The sequence below is a fragment of the Oryzias melastigma genome, linkage group LG13, assembly GCF_002922805.2.
Source record: "Oryzias melastigma strain HK-1 linkage group LG13, ASM292280v2, whole genome shotgun sequence".
Lineage (NCBI taxonomy): Eukaryota > Metazoa > Chordata > Actinopteri > Beloniformes > Adrianichthyidae > Oryzias > Oryzias melastigma.
In genome coordinates, this window is record NC_050524.1 from 18,669,302 (window position 1) to 18,687,354 (window position 18,053).

General features: G+C 38.4%; 1 protein-coding gene across 2 annotated transcripts in view; it reads left to right on the forward strand.

Moving 5' to 3' along the window:
• Window positions 1–522: 522 nt before the first annotated feature.
• The window catches only part of slco1c1 (solute carrier organic anion transporter family, member 1C1), a 36,580-nt gene continuing 19,049 nt past the window's right edge, over window positions 523–18,053 (forward strand). The window contains exons 1-2 of one of the 2 annotated variants that reach the window (XM_036214894.1): window positions 523–871; window positions 8,038–8,210. In XM_036214894.1, the coding sequence (XP_036070787.1) occupies window positions 8,115–8,210 (96 nt within the window). In that variant the 5' untranslated portion in view covers window positions 523–871; window positions 8,038–8,114. The remainder of the gene's footprint in view (window positions 872–8,037; window positions 8,211–18,053) is intronic. The other variant, XM_024276852.2, reaches the window with a different exon arrangement.

Genomic DNA, 18,053 nt, shown 5'->3' on the forward strand with positions numbered 1-18,053 from the left:
AAGCATCTCTGAACAGTAAAACAATCAGAAAGTTTGCCACATTCTGTATTTCAGTCATTTTCAAATTAGTCAAAGTAACCAATTAGAAGTAAGATGTCTTTAAGTGGGTGAAAAATGCACTGACATCAGGGTTTTCTCAGCATTTTAGGGGCTTGTAGGGATATGAAACCCCAATATTCTACCATGGTGAGGATGGATAAATAATAAATTTTAATACAGAAGAGGAGGGGTCCACCATTCCTGGTGGAGGCCCTCCTCTTCTGTATTAAAATTAAGAAAATGTATTTCTATTCACTCAGAAAGTTATCTTGAAACTATAGGAAAACAAAAAACATACACCTACCCTTGAGGTCTGAGTCTGCGCTGTTTGGGGTCTGCTTAAATGTCAGGCTGCCCTGTGACATCTGGTTGATAAACGCATGAATGTGACATGATTTAGATTTGAAACTGTGGGAGGGGGAGGGATTAGAGGGAAGGAGAGTGAGGGGAGAGAAATGCCCGCCTCCTCTATTACTAGTGATGTAGCAGTCTGCGTGAGCGCGGACTCACTCAGACGTCGGGAGGCTGCGGCGTCTCCTCCACCTGCGCATCCGACGCTCCTCGTCTGCGAGCTGCACGCGGGCAGACATGAGTCACGAGACCAAATTCCCCGTTCAGTTTGGAATATTCAACCTCAGAGCCACGACGGCTTTTATCAGCTGGAGATGAACTCCCAGAGACATGTGGGTCTCAGCTTGTTGTTCGCGGTAAGAATCGGCGCCTCATGAGAAGTTTGTCAGGAGCTGACTGAAGGAGGACATCCTGCGGTTCCGATTTGCTGCTGAGACCGCCGGGTTCGTTCAACTCTACGGTTGTTGTGACGGAGGCTGAGGTGAGTTCTCCCAGATTAGCGACACGCGCCTCTTTGCAAGAATTCCAGCTGGAAGAATCAGTGCGCCGGAGCGCATCCAGCCATTAAATATAGAACATGACAAGAATAAAACTGAATATTATTTTTGGTTTCCCCTTTTATTCTTCATCGTCTGACTCATGTTCTTTACAATATCAGATCAAATAAGTTAAATAATTTTTGGTCCAATATTTGCTGAGAGAGATCACTGATCATAGTTTGATCTATTGTAAAAATTAAATAAAAAGTGTCCCCACTGCTTTTTTTTAATAAAAAAAAACTGTGTTTTCTAGGACATAATTTCTTCAAAGCGACAGTACCTAGTTGCCTCTGAGTTGTGGGCGTGGAAGTAAGCCTCCTCTGATATCCCATCATCCCTTTGTTTACACTCTCCCGCTAGTTTACAACCCCCCACAACCTCAGCACGCGCGTAAGTCCAGCTTCGGCGCCGGAACTTTCTGCCAGAGCTGCTGTTCAGCCTGCGCGCGAGGCTGCAGGGTACTCTCCTTCTTAGAACGAGCGAAACTAAATCGGTGGAGAGTATACATGCGAGCACATCTACTTATATTATAGTCCAGATTTTTTTCTTGAACCTGCTTTTGGAATTTTTTTTAATCCGTGCAGTACAAGCTAGGAAATTTTCCGGCCGAAAATTGTAGTTCACAAAACCACTTGTCAGCTTTAAAACAAGAGTTGGTTGTCGTCTAATTTTTCCACTAGTCGATTACTGTTGATTTATTCTACATCTCCTGTAATTTTCATGAGAAAAAAACAATTAGCAGATACTGTTTTTTGATTCGCAAGCCTCCGCAAGCCTCCGTGTCGAAGAATTGAATGCTGGAACGGGAGGTCACGTGACGAAGTCTAGCAAGCCGATTGGCTGCAAGCGATGTCTACAGGCATACAGGAGCAGATTTCTGTATGATTATTTGATATATTGACATTAATATTGATTTAATACTAAATTTGTGACTTAATTCTTGTAGTTCGCTTGATTAGCTTTCCAACGATACCCTCCTTTTGTGTATTGAACAAATAATGAGAAAGTTACGACAATTTAAAGACTCTAATCTTTGTTTCTGGTCACAGAAATATCACTGTTTTGCTGTTTATTTAGGAATAAAATTGTACCCTACTTTTGATCACTTAACGTGCCATAACTTTCTTATTCTTTGAGCTATCTTAATGATCTTTATACCGTTGGAATGGTCTCTTTCAGCTCTTTCCAGTGATATAAATATCAGAGTAATCAACCTAATCTGAAATTTTTTGTCACATACCTACGCTCATGCTTACATTAGTGGAGCAACAAAAACAGCTAGTAACATTGGAGCTCTCCAGCTGTATGATTCTGAGTAACATAACAGCTCAGACCAGGAAAATTACTGTGTAAATAATTATTGTACGTGATGGCATATACGTATAATATATATATATATATATATATATATATATATATATATATATATATATATATATATATATATATATATATATATATTCAACATGTGGCGATTAAGCATGTGATCAGATGTACTAGGTCAATCACATGCTAAGACTACTCTGGAGCATGTTGGAGGAGGAGACACGTTTCTCTGATCTTAAATTAGCTAAAAGGCAAAGCGGTAAAGGACAGGCTGGTGGGTGTAGAAACAGCTAAGCCAGTCATTCACTAAAATCTAATGTTTTATTATCATCCATCGTGGCATGATAGTAATAGTTATCACAAGGAAAATATAGTCAGATAAAAACTGGGCCAATTAGGGATTTTATTATTGGCACTTTCAGCTTTCAGCATCACTGTTACCACTAAGTTTGTTTCTCATGTAAAATCTGTAATGTTTGTTCTTCTACATCACCTGCATGTCTTTATCATAACATTAACTCTGTTTTTGGATGTTGCTGGTGTAAGTGGGGGGATAAATGTCATTGGCTCCCAGCGGAGTTGAGCATTAAGCAAAAAAAAGACATTAGATAAAGAACATCACTTTTTTTTTTATTTTTTATTTTTTACACTGTCAGCATTATTACCTTGGAAAATAGTTGACATAACAACATAGCTCTAATTTAAGAGGCTAAGCTGCAGCCAATTCATTTCAGTTAAACTGTTTTTATATATAAACAATATCACAAATACAATTGTCTCATTGGGCTTCATACCTGTAATTATACAAAAGAAGAAAGTCGGCCATGAAATATAAACAATTGCTGATTGCTAAGCTAAACTAAACAGACTAAACCATCCCTGCCCTTAGACCACATATGTCAGAGTCAAGGCCCGGGGGCCGGATCCATATATATTGCGGTATTTAGTCCTGCAATTGATTCTCGATGGGTTCTCACCAAGTATTTTTCGTTTATTTCCTTTTGAAGAGGCTGTAAACATTATATTTCTCTATAGATAGGGGGCACACGTTTCAAGACTGACTGTCGCGAACACCAATGTGTCTGGCAGCTACTTAAACTATTTTTAATTTTTGTTCTGTTGTTTACAACAAGGGCTGCACGGTGGCGCAGTGGTTAGCGCTCTTGCCCCGGTTCGACTCCCAGCTGGGACCTTTCTGTGTGGAGTTTGCATGTTCTCCCCGTGCATGCGTGGGTTTTCACCGGGGACTCCGGCTTCCTCCCACCGTCCAAAAACATGCTTCATAGGTTAATTGGTGACTCTACATTGTCCCTAGGTGTGAATGTGAGAGTGAATGTGTGTGTGATTGAGGCCCTGAGACAGACTGGCGGCCTGTCCAGGGTGTATCCCGCCTTCGCCCATCAGTAGCCGGGATAGGCTCCGGCACCCCCGCGACCCCGAAAGGGAAGATGCGGACAAGAAGGCCTTCTCGCTGTGAGACAAGAGCGCTAACCACTGCGCCACCGTGCAGCCCGCATATGTTCACTATTGTTAACGCTAAATTTGACAGATAATTCCAATTCAGTTAGTGTCAATGCTTGTCAAAAACAGTATCACTGATTTCAGCAATGTTGCACAAAAGTATCCATTATTTGTTGCACAAAATAAGACACAAGGTGTTTATTATGATTGTGTTCAAGCTAAGACATAAATGGGTATACATTTTCCCCAAAAAATATGTGTTCCTTTATGTATTGTGAGTTTTTAGAGATGAGTTTTACCAATTATCACAGTAACACGATATAATTGATATCGTGAGCCATGTATCGCGTATCGTATTGTGAGGTACCCAGTAATTCCCAACCATGGTTGTGAGGGGCTATACACCAGCGAAAAAGAGTGTAAACAAAGGAATAACGGGATATGAGTACAGTCTTCTTAGCCAACATTTATTTAGCAGTGAATTTCCGATGAACTGTTGCTCTGCAGAAACTATGTCCTAGAAAATGACACAGGTTATTCAGATTTGGCTTAAAAGGGCATAATCATAGTTAAAAGACCACTGGGAACGCTTTACAATAGATCAAAGACGATTGGAGTGACTATAACCTACTTTAGCAGTGTGGCCGGAGCTAAATTTGAGTCAAGTTTAGTATAAATATTGGCAAAGATTAATAAATCATGAATTCAAGCTCCTTCAAGCATTTGTAATAGAACCTCAGCTAAAAGATATGTTGTCTTAATATCAATAACTTAGAATAAAGTGTACGTATATGCATTTTTAAGGGCTTTCCACACTGTTGTTTTCATTTACCACCCTTCCAAAGTCTTCTACCCTCTTCCTGTCCCCCCATATAAAGTGTTCTAGCTCCTGGACTGGTTCAGAAAATAAGAAAAAAGACAGTAGCAAAGATTAAGGTTTCTAGTACGATTCCTAGTGAGATATAATCTTGGACAACGAGAATGCAATGTATATCAGTTTGAGCGCAGTGTTTGTCTAAAAGATCACTGTAAGGTGGGAGCAGAAGAGAACAAAAGCGCGCAACTTCCTGAAAAGCGTGCACAGATCAGACGCTGTGTCCGTGTTTCTGGCAGTGCGATGTCCACGCTTTTGAAGTTTGGTTTTTAAACGCCGTACAACATCCTTCGTGCTGCTCTGAAGTTAGAGCTCCAGCTTTTTCCTGTTGACCTCGTTTGCCTGTTTTTACTTCATTTTTGAACACTTTCTCCATGCTGCCTATGATTTTTGTCTTTGACAAAAGTCACCTCTTTCAGAGAATTAGTGGCCAGGGATTATTGTAAGGTAAACACCTCATTGTCCTGGAGGGGGATGCGGTTCCACCCACACAGATGTGAACGCAAACCCCTTCTAAAGTTTCAAATTCTGTGAACACGTCATTGCTGCTCCTCTGCTCAGAGGTTAAACTACAGGCATAGGGTTGCGATAATGATCATTTTAGCTCTCCACTTATCTATTGTTACAAGTTAATGTGAAATCAAAAGACACAATTTTCATTTGAGTAGGTTTTTAAACTTGTGCTTCACATTCTTGACTGAGATTCTCAATGGATATTCCTCCAAAAAGAGTCACAAGAACGTTCTCACAATTGAATCGACTTTCTGGAGCAGAATTGTCACCCTAACTCATCATCTTATCACAAAAGACATTTTTTAAAACAGGAAAATAGAAAAACAGGCAACTTATTTTGGATTTTACTATTTACTGTTGTTTTTACTGTGATTATGTAACATACTTATAAAATATGAATGTAATGAATATAATACATTTATTGTTGACATCTTTGGTTGTGATAGTGAATCTTGGCAGCTTAAATTAGATAAATTAAAAACACATTAAAATCTAGTTTTGTCATTTACCATTGAGAGCTGTATGCATCTTTATTATTTTGCTGTGTTTGTCTATAAATTCATATTTGTAACCCTTATTCACTGACAGAATAGTGCCGATATGTTCTTTTTTTCCCACTTACAATAAGTTCTCCACATAAGTGAGAGAAGAGAGGAAAAAAAGATCAATTAGCAATTTAAGTTTTATATTCTCTGCATTTTATTGTAGCTTCTAAGGAAAAAAAACAAGGCCAGAACAGATTTAGAAACAAAGGAAGTGTTATAGCAACATTTTTCTTTAATCAAATAGAAAGTAGAACTCACTCTTAACCTTTTAGATGCTTTTATTTCATTAAATAATGGGAAAGTTAAAATCTTTTAACTATAGAAAGAAAAAAAACAGGCAGTGGCCTGTTCTTAAAAACTTCAAGTTAAACTTCTATCCACTTGTCAGTTTCTTCAAGTTGCATGTATTTAGTGGATTGATCCATTCTGACCAGAGGCATGCTCTAAGCATGAAAACTGCAATGCCCGTATTTTGCTGCTGGCTACACTGGCTCTAAACAACTTAAGCGTTTGTGACTACAGCTGCTGGGCCGTAGTTTGTTTGTTGACCTGGAAAAAACAGTATGCTTTTTTTAACCTTTTTCTTTATTCTTGGTGCTCTGTAAACTGCAGTTGGCATGAGTAAAAAGTAAAATATTAACTGGGTATGAACTAATACATTCTTGTTTTCAATTTATATAGTAAGCCAATACGACATTCAGTTAAAGATATGTGCACCCTTTCATTAAATTGAGCCATTTATTAATAATAACCAAGTTTTTTGTGGTACAAGCACCAAGTTTGGCATGGATGAACCTGATATGGTGTGTGCTTCTATAGTGTTTTTCTACCTTTCTTGAAGGCCCAAAGTGCTTTAAAGTCACAGTCCCATTCATACACTAAAGGTGGTTCCACTGCTGTACACTGGTGCCAACCTATAACCACCAGGTACAGGATCTCATATTTCAGCAAAGCTTGTTAGCCATTCAAGATTGTAAATATAAATATAATATATATATAAAAGTATTCTAGGTGCCCCTACAGTTTAAAGACTGCAGTTTGTGCTTGTTATCCCATATTGTGGCAAATAGACGTTGAATATTTTCGTAACAATTGACGTAACATCTTTACAAATGGCCGCCATTTTGGATTTTTCTTGTGGCTAACATGCTTTTCTGAAAGGGGGGGGTCCTAAACTACATCCATGCCAAATTTGCTGCTTGTGCCACAACATTTGAAATATCAATCCAATCGGCTCCACTATTTGGTCAGAAGGAAGCGACAGTGAGCTGAAACCCAGGATTAAGACATTTTTCTAATTCAGATTTGGGTTGTTATCACATAGTGCTCTCTAACTGCTTTCTGCTCTACTTTTGCCTTTATTTTTACGTGACCCTAAATGGCAGAGTAGTCCAACGCTGAATATCTACTAATCTGCCTTTTCGTTCATGTCTGTTCTACGCGCTATTCTATGTTTTGACTGACTGAACTGACCTGATCAGTTCAGTGTCAAGCAGAAAGATACCAGGAAAACAAGCAGGCAGAGTCAGCTGGAGATAAAAATACTTGTAAGCATCAAACACAGCACCACATATCATTTTTTTCTTCCTTTATTTGTCTTGTTTGATCCATCTCATACTGATGCACAGCTCTGTGGGGACTAATATACGATTGACTGGCTTTTGAACACGGCATGTGTTATTTCAGGAGTTCCTGCTTTTAATTTGTGTATAAACAGATTGACAGACTTAAAGTGGGTCATAGCATGAAGAGAAAGACACAACAAAAAATATGTTAAGAGCTTATTTGGGTTTGTATTTTCAAAAAGTAGCCTTTCAGACCCTGCAAGTTCTTGTAAAACTCTCCAATATCCCTGAATCTGTTTAGATAACTGGCACAGTTATGTAAGAAAAACTACATCTACTTTTTTTCTTCGAAATTTAGAAACTTTTTTTTCTAACAGTATTAAAGATTTTTTTTCACGCAATATTTATTTCATTTCAATCAATTAAAGTTCACCTTATCAATCTCGTTGTTTGTATTTTTTGAGTGCTGTAAAGCTCTTAAGATTAAGGTTTTGACAGACTTCACAGTCATGCTTTAAGCTTCATTATATTTGGTCTCATGATGTCAGCTACTGCCAAAGCAACACAAGAAGGTCTTGAGCTTGATTTTCTGAGTATGTGCAGCCCGGTTCACTGTTCACTATCATAGTTTATAATAGTTTACTAAAGACAATCTCCTTTTGTTCTGCTATTTGTCTCCATGTAGACTTTGAATTCCTTTTATTCTGTGGTTGAAGTCTTACCATTCCCAGTTTGTCTTCCCTGTACAACATGTTTCTGTCCTTTTCTCACATTTTTTGCTAAGGATGAGAAGTGGGTCACATGCTTGAATTATCCATTTGCAGGGTTGCATGCCTCAGTGCCAGGAAACTGCATTCAGAAGGAGACCTCTGCGAAGGAAACCCAAAGACGAATCGGGAGGATGGAGGACGGAGCTGAAGAGGACCGCACACGGGAGAACAGAGGCTGTGATGGCACAGACAGGCAAAGTCACACCTCTCCCTGCACAAGTCTGAGGGTGCACAAACCATTCTTCACGATATGCTTAGATTACAGAGCTTCAGCTAACACTTGTGGTGTATGTGCTTGTGGTTTAAGAGTCACATGCTTTTTTTTCTGAGTGCAGTTGAGTGTGTACAGGGTAGCACTAACTAAATAGCCTCATTGCAGAAGCAGTTCAGTAGGTTTCTTTATACAAAGGCTTTTTTAAAAGGACTATTTGATCTACTTTAGACTATTTTGTGTCTCTTTCATAGCTGATAGTGTGCTGCTTTTGAGAGTGGAGAAGGAATTATGGGGATGATAGGCTTAAAGTACTCGAAAGATGGGAAGGGCTAGTAAAAAAAAAACAAGTAAAATCCTATTCAAAACAGAGTAGCTAAATACTGTATCATTCACTTTAATATATTGAGTGCATTGCAATTATTTACTTTGCCACCACAAATGTATTTTTTTGGTTTCAGTACATTCAGAATTCCACTCACTTTAGCATCACTTTGAAAAGAAAAAAACACTTGTGAATATTTTTGAAATAATTGGAAATAAAGTCTGGCATTAAGAGGTTAAATACATCATCTCTGACCAGAGTGCTAGTCATAAAATATCAAATTCAACAACAGTTATAATAAATAAAAACAATGGCTAAACCAATATATTATATTGGGTAATGCCACGTACACACCGGGAATCTGTGGTGTTTGTATGTGCTTCTAGCATATGGCGTTCACACAGGTATGTCAATACCTGATACTAGCGCATGTACCGACGGTCAGGGATTCTAGGTGCAAAATGTCAAAGCAGTGAAAATCTTGTAAATATTGGTCCAGGTTTTTTCTAATATTTTAAAGACTTGGTGTCATAGAGTTCCAATCCATAAACACCAATTATTAATTTCTCCTTCATGATCAATTTGAAAAAGAATCGTCACTTTTGTGTTTTGAAAAGGACGCTGAGCCTGAAACGCGCATATACATGGGTTTACATGTACTTTTTATTGAAAGTTGTTGCTCGAACAGGTGTGATGGTAGCATTAAAAGCCAATAACCATGGTTAGTCATTCAATTGTTTGCTTTTCACTGAGAAAGCATGATTGAATCTGGATATTTATGTCACAAAAAGATCTGATTCGCTGACCTCCAAAAGCTAGTGGGAGTGAGTGAGTCATTGAGTTTACAGAAATATTAAAGACCAAGAGCATGAAGCCATTTAAAAACAAAAATAACATTTTTATATTCAACAGAAAACTCACAGGGAGTTATAAAAGTTGAGATGAAACAAGCTTTGCAAACCTCTATAGCAGGTACATATTACCACAGTTTTTATAACAAATATTGACCTTATCTTTTTTATTTTATATATTTTAAAATGTATTTGAACAGGGACAGTGTATTAATAAACATTTCTGTAAATGATCCAGTTTTACCTGCAAAGCTAATGATCAACTATAGTACCTGGGAAAGGTGTGCCATCAACAAACACCCAAAACATAAAATTAACAATAAAAATGATAAGTAATGCAAACAAGTAGTAATAGTTTAAAAGGTAAAGTGAGTCATTTCAACACAATTTATACCTAAAAACTTACATGAAAGTTGATAAATTATCTGAAACTGTTTAAATAGTCAAAATGTGATGTGCATCAAATTCTCAGTTCATACTTTGTCTCTGGCTTGCGGCTGGATGGCTCAGTTTTGAGCCATTGATTGATTTCTCATTTTACTGGGGAAATGAGAAATCAGAAAATCCAGTGTGGGTCCTTAGGCAAGACCCTTCACGCTGCTGCCTATCTGGGTCTCCCTGTGCCTTAAAAATACAATGTTGTGTCAGGAAGGGCATGAAAATTCTCTGCCAAACCACCTGTGCAAGCTGACTAGCTGTGGCGACCCCTGACAGGATAAGCCGAAAGGTGAACAGCATCATTCTGACTGGTTTAGTCTTTTCAAGACACCTAAAACTACTATATTTCCGTTTTTATCTGCAATTGGTGGTCTCTAGGATAAATTAGCCTGTTGAAATACACCGATCACTGATATCATGAGTACAAACAATACCCTAATCGTATTATATACCAACCTAAAGCAGTATTCAGGAATTTTCAGTTAAATCGTAAGAAAGATTTAAACAGGGAATCTATTGAGGTTCTTTGTCTTTCCTTACTGGTTCTTCTAACAACCTTTTGAAAGAGAAAAGAAATACAAATGTAGCTTTTTTTTCTACATGAAAGTGATATGAGACAATGGTGTTCAAGTGGCTTATCATAATAAAGACTGCTGAGGCGGGGCAGACTTACCTTTTCTCAGAATTGTTTACTTCCTGGAGTTGTTGGGTAGGATATGGCACAGTCTGGACTCTAATCCGGTGCTCAGTATTATTCTCAGCTGTTTGTTAATTCTAGCAATAACAGCAAAACGCGGGTTCCACTGTGTCTGTGTTCTGGATCCCACATTTTTTCTTGTCTTTAACCATCAAATTCACTCTTAAAAGACTATTTTGTTGTGTTTTCTTTTGCCTAAATTAATTAATAAGGTTATACACACACACACACACACAAATATATGTATATATAAAATATAATTGTATATATATATATATATATATATATATACAATTATATTTTATATATACATATATATATGTGTGTGTGTGTATTATTACATATAAATAATTATATTTAATAATTATATAATAAATATTATATATTTATATATAGAAATTCTCTACCACTTTCTAAGGTGTTTCCCATTTTGACTGGGGTTTCCAGTCCATATTCTGTACACGTTTCTGTAAATTATTCCAGCCACTTGATTGTTGCGCTCCATGTATGCTCTCTCGGCCACCATCTTACACAGTTATGTGCTGGATTATTTCCAGCGTCTCTTTGCACAGCCTACACCTTGGGTCTTCTCTGGTGTGGTAGATCTGATCCTCTACTGCTCTGTTGCTCAGGGCTTGTACCTGTGCTGAAAGGATCAGAGCTTCTATGCTGTCCTGCAGACTAGCCCTCTCTAGCCATTGATAGGACTTCTTGATATCAGCCACTTCAGTTATTGCCGGTGGTACATCCCATGCAGGAGCTTGTTCTCCCAGGAGGCTCTGTCCTCCAGCATCGCATCTCTGCTTTCCATTTTCTGAGACATTCGCTGAGCACGGCATCAGTTGGAGTCTTGAGCTTGACATATTCAAGCATCTTGGATGTTTCATCCTGGATAGTGGCTTCCATGGTTACTAGTCTTCGGATTCCTTCCTAACATACAGTCTCAGGGTGCTGGATTTGGGATGGAATCCTCCATGTATGGTGAGGAGCTTTTGTGTCTTAACATCTGTATTCTGTATCTTTTCCTTTGGCCATATTATTATTCCTGCAGGGTATCTGACTGGCAGTGCGTAACTGTCTATTGCCCGGGCCTTGTTCTTACCATTGAGCTGGCTTCTCAGGACATGCCTTACTCGTTGGAGGTATTTGGCTGTTGCAGCTTTCCTTGTTGCCTGCTCCAGGTTGCCATTTGCCTGTGGAATTCCAAGGTACTTGTAACTGTCCTCAATGTCTGCTATTGTTCCTTCTGGGAGTGAGACTCCTTCTGTGTGGACTACCTTGCCTCTCTTTGTCACCATCCAAGTGCATTTCTCAAGCCCGAATGACATCCCAATATCAGTACTGTAGATCCTGGTGGTGTGGATCGGGGAGTCAATGTCCCGCTCGCTCTTAGCGTATAGCTTGATGTCATCCATGTAGAGTAGGTGACTGATGATGGCCCCATTGCTGGGTTGGTATCCATAGGCAGTCTTATTGATTATTTGGCTGAGGGGGTTCAGACCTGTGAAGAACAGCAGAGGAGACATCGCCTTGGTATGTGCCACATTTGGTGGACACTTGTGCAAGTGGCTTGCTATTGGTTTCAAAGGTGGTTTCCCACAGCTTTGCTGAGTTTCCAATGAAGGCTCTTAGAGTCCTGTTGATGTTGTACATATCCAAGCATTCAGCGATCCAGGTGTGTGGTATTCAGTCACAGGCTTTGTAATCATTCCATGCTGTGCACAGATTGGTGTGTCGTGACCGGCAGTCTTGTGTGACTGTTCTGTCAACCAGGAGTTGGTGTTTGACTCCTCTGGAGTCTCTACCAGTGCCCTTCAGTGTGTTGCTAATGTATTGATCCATGTAAATATGTATTTTGGTTGCAATGATGCCGGACATGAGCTTCCATGTTGTGGAGAGACTGGTTATTGGCCGGTAGTTGGATGGGACTGCACCCTTTGAAGCCCGATGAGGCAAATTTCCTTTGTGATTTTGGGCTATATAAATAAAACTGAACTGAATTGAATTTGAGGGATCCTTCTGGATCAGGATCGTTCACCCTTCCATTAGCCTTTCAGGGTGAGTCCCTGGTCATCTGGTTCATTTGTGCTGCTAGGCGCTCGTGGAGTTCCGTGAGTTTCTTAAGCCAGTAAGCATGTATCATGTCAGGCCCCGGTGCTGTCCAGTTCTTTATATCTGAAACTCTTTCTTGGATGTCTGCCACTCTGATGGTTACTGGGTTCTGTTCTAGGAGGTTGCTATGCTCTTTTCTCAGAGAGGCCAGCCATTGAGCATTGCTGTTATGTGCCGCCTCTTTCTCCCATATAATTTTCCTGTACTGTTCAGTTTCCAGCCTTGGTGGGTCTGCTCTGCTGCTTTAAACCCTGCCACTTAGCGTACACTTTTGCAGGTTGATTTGTGAACAGCCTGTTTATCCATCTGGCTTCATTGTCTCTTGTGTACCTCTTTAGGTGGCTGCTCAAGGCCAGGAGCCTTTCTTTTGCAGTTTTTAGTCCTTCAGGTATGGGCATCTGGCTGTATCTCTTAGGCACTTGCTTTTTCATTGCACCTCTCTGGGCTTCTGTCAACTGACTCACTTCCCTCCGAGCTGCCTTGAGTTTAGCCTCCAACCGTTGCTTCCACAGTGGACATTGTTTTCTCCCATGGTTGCTCTCATAGCCGAGCATTTCAAGGATCACTGCTTCTGAAGTGTAAACCAGTTCATTGGTTTCTGTGATTGAAGTGGTAGTAATTGCCCTCAATTCTTAATTCACAGTTTCCAGGAGACTTTCAGGTGGTATTTCATTTACCTGTTGTAGTTGGTGTCTGGGATTATATATATATATATATATAATAGAGTATATCCTTCTTTATCTCATTATAGAGAGAGAGAGAGATCTTTGACTGTAATCGTTCTCTCTGAATGATCTTGTCATCTTAGAGGTGTAATTAAATGATAGTTTCGCAACTGAACTAGAAGGGCTATTTGATAATTAGTTTCCACAGGCCACGAATAAAGACCAACTTTGTTGACTCAAAAATAAGGAGCCTTGCTTAGAAAAAGCAGGGAAACTGTTGCGTATGCATGTTTTTTTGCAATTTAATCACCCTGGGATATGCACATGTGATGAGCTGCTATTGTTAAAGCCCCAGAACCATTACTAATGGTCAGATAGATGTAAACAAAGCCCCCTTTGCTCTCACGGAGCCTGTGTTGTTGGATCACAAATAAATGATTTGTGTCATTTGTATGTAGTTGAAAAGTTGTTCATGTTTTAGAACACCAGACCCTTGTTATTTTGTTTAATGTACTGAGAAAAATGCTGATACAAATCACTTGTCCTGGTAAATGCGGTCTCACCAAAACCAACAGAACAGTCAGCTGCTTTTAATTCTCCAACCACTACTTGGTCTAAAAGACAAATGTTGCTGTCAGAGCTGATTATTTGCTCTTAAGAAATTATTAAGCTTTGCAATTTGCTGCCTTGAAAAATGAAATTAATACAATTTTATTATGATCAAAAAGAAAATCAGGTATTTGTCTGCAGGAGAGGACTTATAAGGACAGGCTACTATTTTGTTTAGTATGGCCAAAATGCTGCCACTTTTTAAAAAACCTAAGCAAACGTAATTTTCTAATTTGTAAACATTTATGGCACTGAGAACTGATTTTATTTGACATTATCAGTATATCTTATTGCTGTCAATATTTCTTTGGTTCTGGAGATTTATTGCATTTTATAGTATAATGTTCTAATTTTTCCAGCACATCTTTCAAGTAGAAGCAAGATGGGAAATGGTAGTTGTAAATGACAGTCAGGTTCTATAACCTTTTCATTCACATTTGAGGAAGTTCTAGTTTGATCTAAGCTGGAAAGTTGGATCTGATTTGTACTTTACACAAAAGGAGAAATTTTGTGTATGAGCTAAGACTGAACAAGAACAAGACCTAATTATTTTTTGGCAGAACATTTCATTATCTATTACAGAAGATGAAAACAGACTATCCTATTTATTTATTTATTTTGCCAGTTTTCTTGTGATAAGGTCCCTTCATCTGATCACTGACAAAATTGAAAACAACTGCAGGATCACTGAACTGCAGCGCCTGCGCAGCTGTAGCTGGGCAACCTTTTTCTCAAACGACAATGGCAGATTTGAACATTGTGAGTGACAACATCAGCACAACCTCTGCCTGAGTTAGACCACGATTAAATCAATCAATTAGAAATTGATCAGTTCTTTTTTTTTGTTTGACATTTTCTCTGACAAACTGCTTTGTCTTGCTGCAGATAACAGAAAAATGAAAATAGTATTGTAGCAGACTGACTTGGGCTGAATGGCTGTTTGGGTTCGCTAATGTCCAGAGCTCAGTGAACGCACCATGCAGAGATGTTTGTTGACCCTGAGTTCTGTTGTTGGGGGTTTTAGGGAAATAAAGTGAGAGGGACAGGTGCATTATACGGAATTAAGGCGTTTGAGAAGTGTAGCTGCACTAATAAGTCAAAAAAGAGGGACACTAGAGTATATCCTTCTTCATCTCATTATTCTAACAAAACAAAATTTGTTTTCTCGTAACGAGTTTATAGATGCATTTAACACAAGAAAACAGTCAAAAAACAAAAAGGAGGGTAGGCCGTTTTCACGTTCCGTAGTCTATGAAAGCTCAAACACAGATCTTCTGTGGAATCCTCATTTATTTTCACTGTAACAGCATGCCAATAATGGATAGAATGACTGGAAGGTTATTGAAGAAGAGAAGAGCCATATGTTCAAACCAGAGGACAAAGATTTGCTGTTACTGTAATTGCTGAAAAAAAAAGTGAATGTACTTATAGTTTGTCCTGAGAGGTGAACTTAAATAAAGTTTTATTTAAAAAAGTTAATGGCCAAAGGGGAAAACAATAGTAAGAATACTCGGAACTGGAAAAAGGAAGGGTTTTTCTTTAATCATTTGGCAGCATAAGATATTGCTGTGTTATATGGACTTAAGTTTATCTAAGACATCAGTCTGTCTTGGATGAAAACATGTATTTCTGATCATGTGTGTGCTACGTGACTCTCATGTGACTCACTTGTCTCATGCTGCAATCAGTCTGCTGAGGAGAAGGTCTGAGTTAGAGGCAGGATAGTGCTGTGTGTGTGTTCAACTTCTTGCATGCTGGTGTGTGTGTGTGTATTTGTACACACACAGGTCACATTTCTTTGAAGTTTTCAGGCATAAAAAGTTTACGCAGATATTTTTTAGCACTATTTTTATTTTTATTTTAAGCTTTCCCCTAAAAATGTACAGAAGTAAATAATAGAAAAGTGTACACATTTCTATGATACCATTAAAAAAGATTAACTTTCATAGAATTCGGATTCAGGGCTCACTCTTTAATTGATTTCAAGCATTTGTTTATTTATTTTTACAGAAAGTGCTCCAGCTCATAAAACCCACAAAAGCAGGATTTCAGATAAGTAGAATACTGTTGAGAAATCTGGTCAAATTCTACAGGATATGAGTGTTTTAAACTGAGTTTTTCCAATTAATCATTTGCTAAACTCAAAGCACCTGCAGGTTCCCCAGATGGCATTAAATTGGTTTAGTTCAGTTCAATATGTGGAAGACTTCTGACTAGCCAGAAGACCGTCATGGATCCCCTCCATAGTTATTGGTAAGCCACAAAAGTTCATAGCGAAGGAGGCTGGATGTTCAGAGCGCTGTGTCCAAGTAGATCAACCAAAGTCTATTGGAAGGAAATGTGGGAGAAGAAAATTCACCAGCAAAAGAGACGACCATGAGATTCAGCAGATTCAAGAACTGCAGACATCCAGAAAGAGTTGAACGAGGTGGAGCAACAGCTTAAAAACCACCACATTTAGATGCATTTAGGACATGGACTACAACTGTCGGGTTCCTCGGGTCAATGCACTTGTGAACCTGGATCAACAGAGGGAATGTCTCAAGTTGGTCAAGGCGGAGAAGAAGGACTGGACTGACCACTGCTTATAAAGGATTGAAGATAGAAACATAATTTTAAAATGCTTTGTTTTGATTAATTTGATGTGATCATAATCTCTGTTAATCTTTTTTCAACAACTGAGAAGTAAATTGTGATTTTTCCACAATATTCTACTTTTTTTAAAGTATTTTTTGTGGTTTATATGAGCAGGAACCCCAATTTATGTAAAAAAAAATATATAAAAAACATACTTAAAATACTTGAAACCACTTTTTGTATGGAATTATGGAAATAATACACTTTTTCCATGATATTCTTTTTTTTGTCAAATCTTGCTTATTGAGGTGGATTTTTCTTAGATTTTTTTTGTGATCAAAAAGGAGCAAATGTTTTAGAAACTGGGACAGGCAAATGTAATGATGTTGTACTTATGTGTATTTCTAAATCTCTAGAAAGAGCCTTTAATCTCTGGAGCATCTTCTACCAGTAATTAATGAACAAACATATTTCTTTTTTACATACCAACCCTTTTATGTGCTAAAGTTAGATTTAAAAGCTATCATCTTGTAGCGAATTTGAACAAATCTGTTTTTTAAAATTTTTTTAATGAATTTTTAGTTAAAGATGTTCTCGATAGGTCAGTGAATCAGATCGTTCAAAATGAACTAATATCAACTATGAATTGGTCAACAACCACAAATTATGATATGAATCAAATTGTTGTTAAAACACATTGTCTTATCAATATACAGTGTTCCGCCCTTATTTGTGGGTGTTAGGGAGCGAAGGAATCCACAAACCTGGAGGACCCCCATCCCCCGCGGCCGAAGGATGTCTGTCATCAAAAACACTCCTGATCATGCTTTGTAAAACATTTATTAAAGAAAATTGAAGTATTGCTCAACATAAAGAGGATTTTTTTTTTTAATTTAGAGCAAAAGACTATACAGCAGCTGCAGCAACAACATACTTTATGATGAAGATGTCTCTCTGTGACTTAAAATCAGGAGCGCGCTTCCTCCTTAAACAAATAATAAACACTTGTTGCAGATGAGAATTATTCTCCGGGATTATCTTCTTCACCATGTAAGTTTTCTTTTTTATGGCCGCTTCTGAGTCAGCTGATGCCATTTCTCCATGCAGGGCCATGGAGAAATGACGGGGCACTCATCCTCTTTACGCGCTCCGGAGACTGCTCTGCTGTGTGGAGATACACCGCAGCAGCATAACACTTCCTTCGGACGCAAAAATTGCATACAAGCGTCTTGAGATGTTCGAGTTTTTGTGACGAACCAGGAGAGTCACGTGACAAAAAAAAAATTTAAAAAAATGCAAATTTGTCAAACCGCAAAAAATAAAACAAAATAGACGAGGGAACACTGCAGTACTCATGCCTAATTATAACTGCAGCACTTACCCCAGAGGTAGTTACCAAATTCATCAATCACCTAATCCGTTTTGTTCAAGAGACTGTGTATGATCCTTGGAAAAATTCTCTATTGTACTCTTTAGAGAGAAGACCGACAACATAACTCACAGTTGTAATTGCTTTTTATTTCAAGCCAGGTAGTGTGTTTTAATTATAGAAATTGACTCATGTGAAGTGTTCTTGGAAAAACTG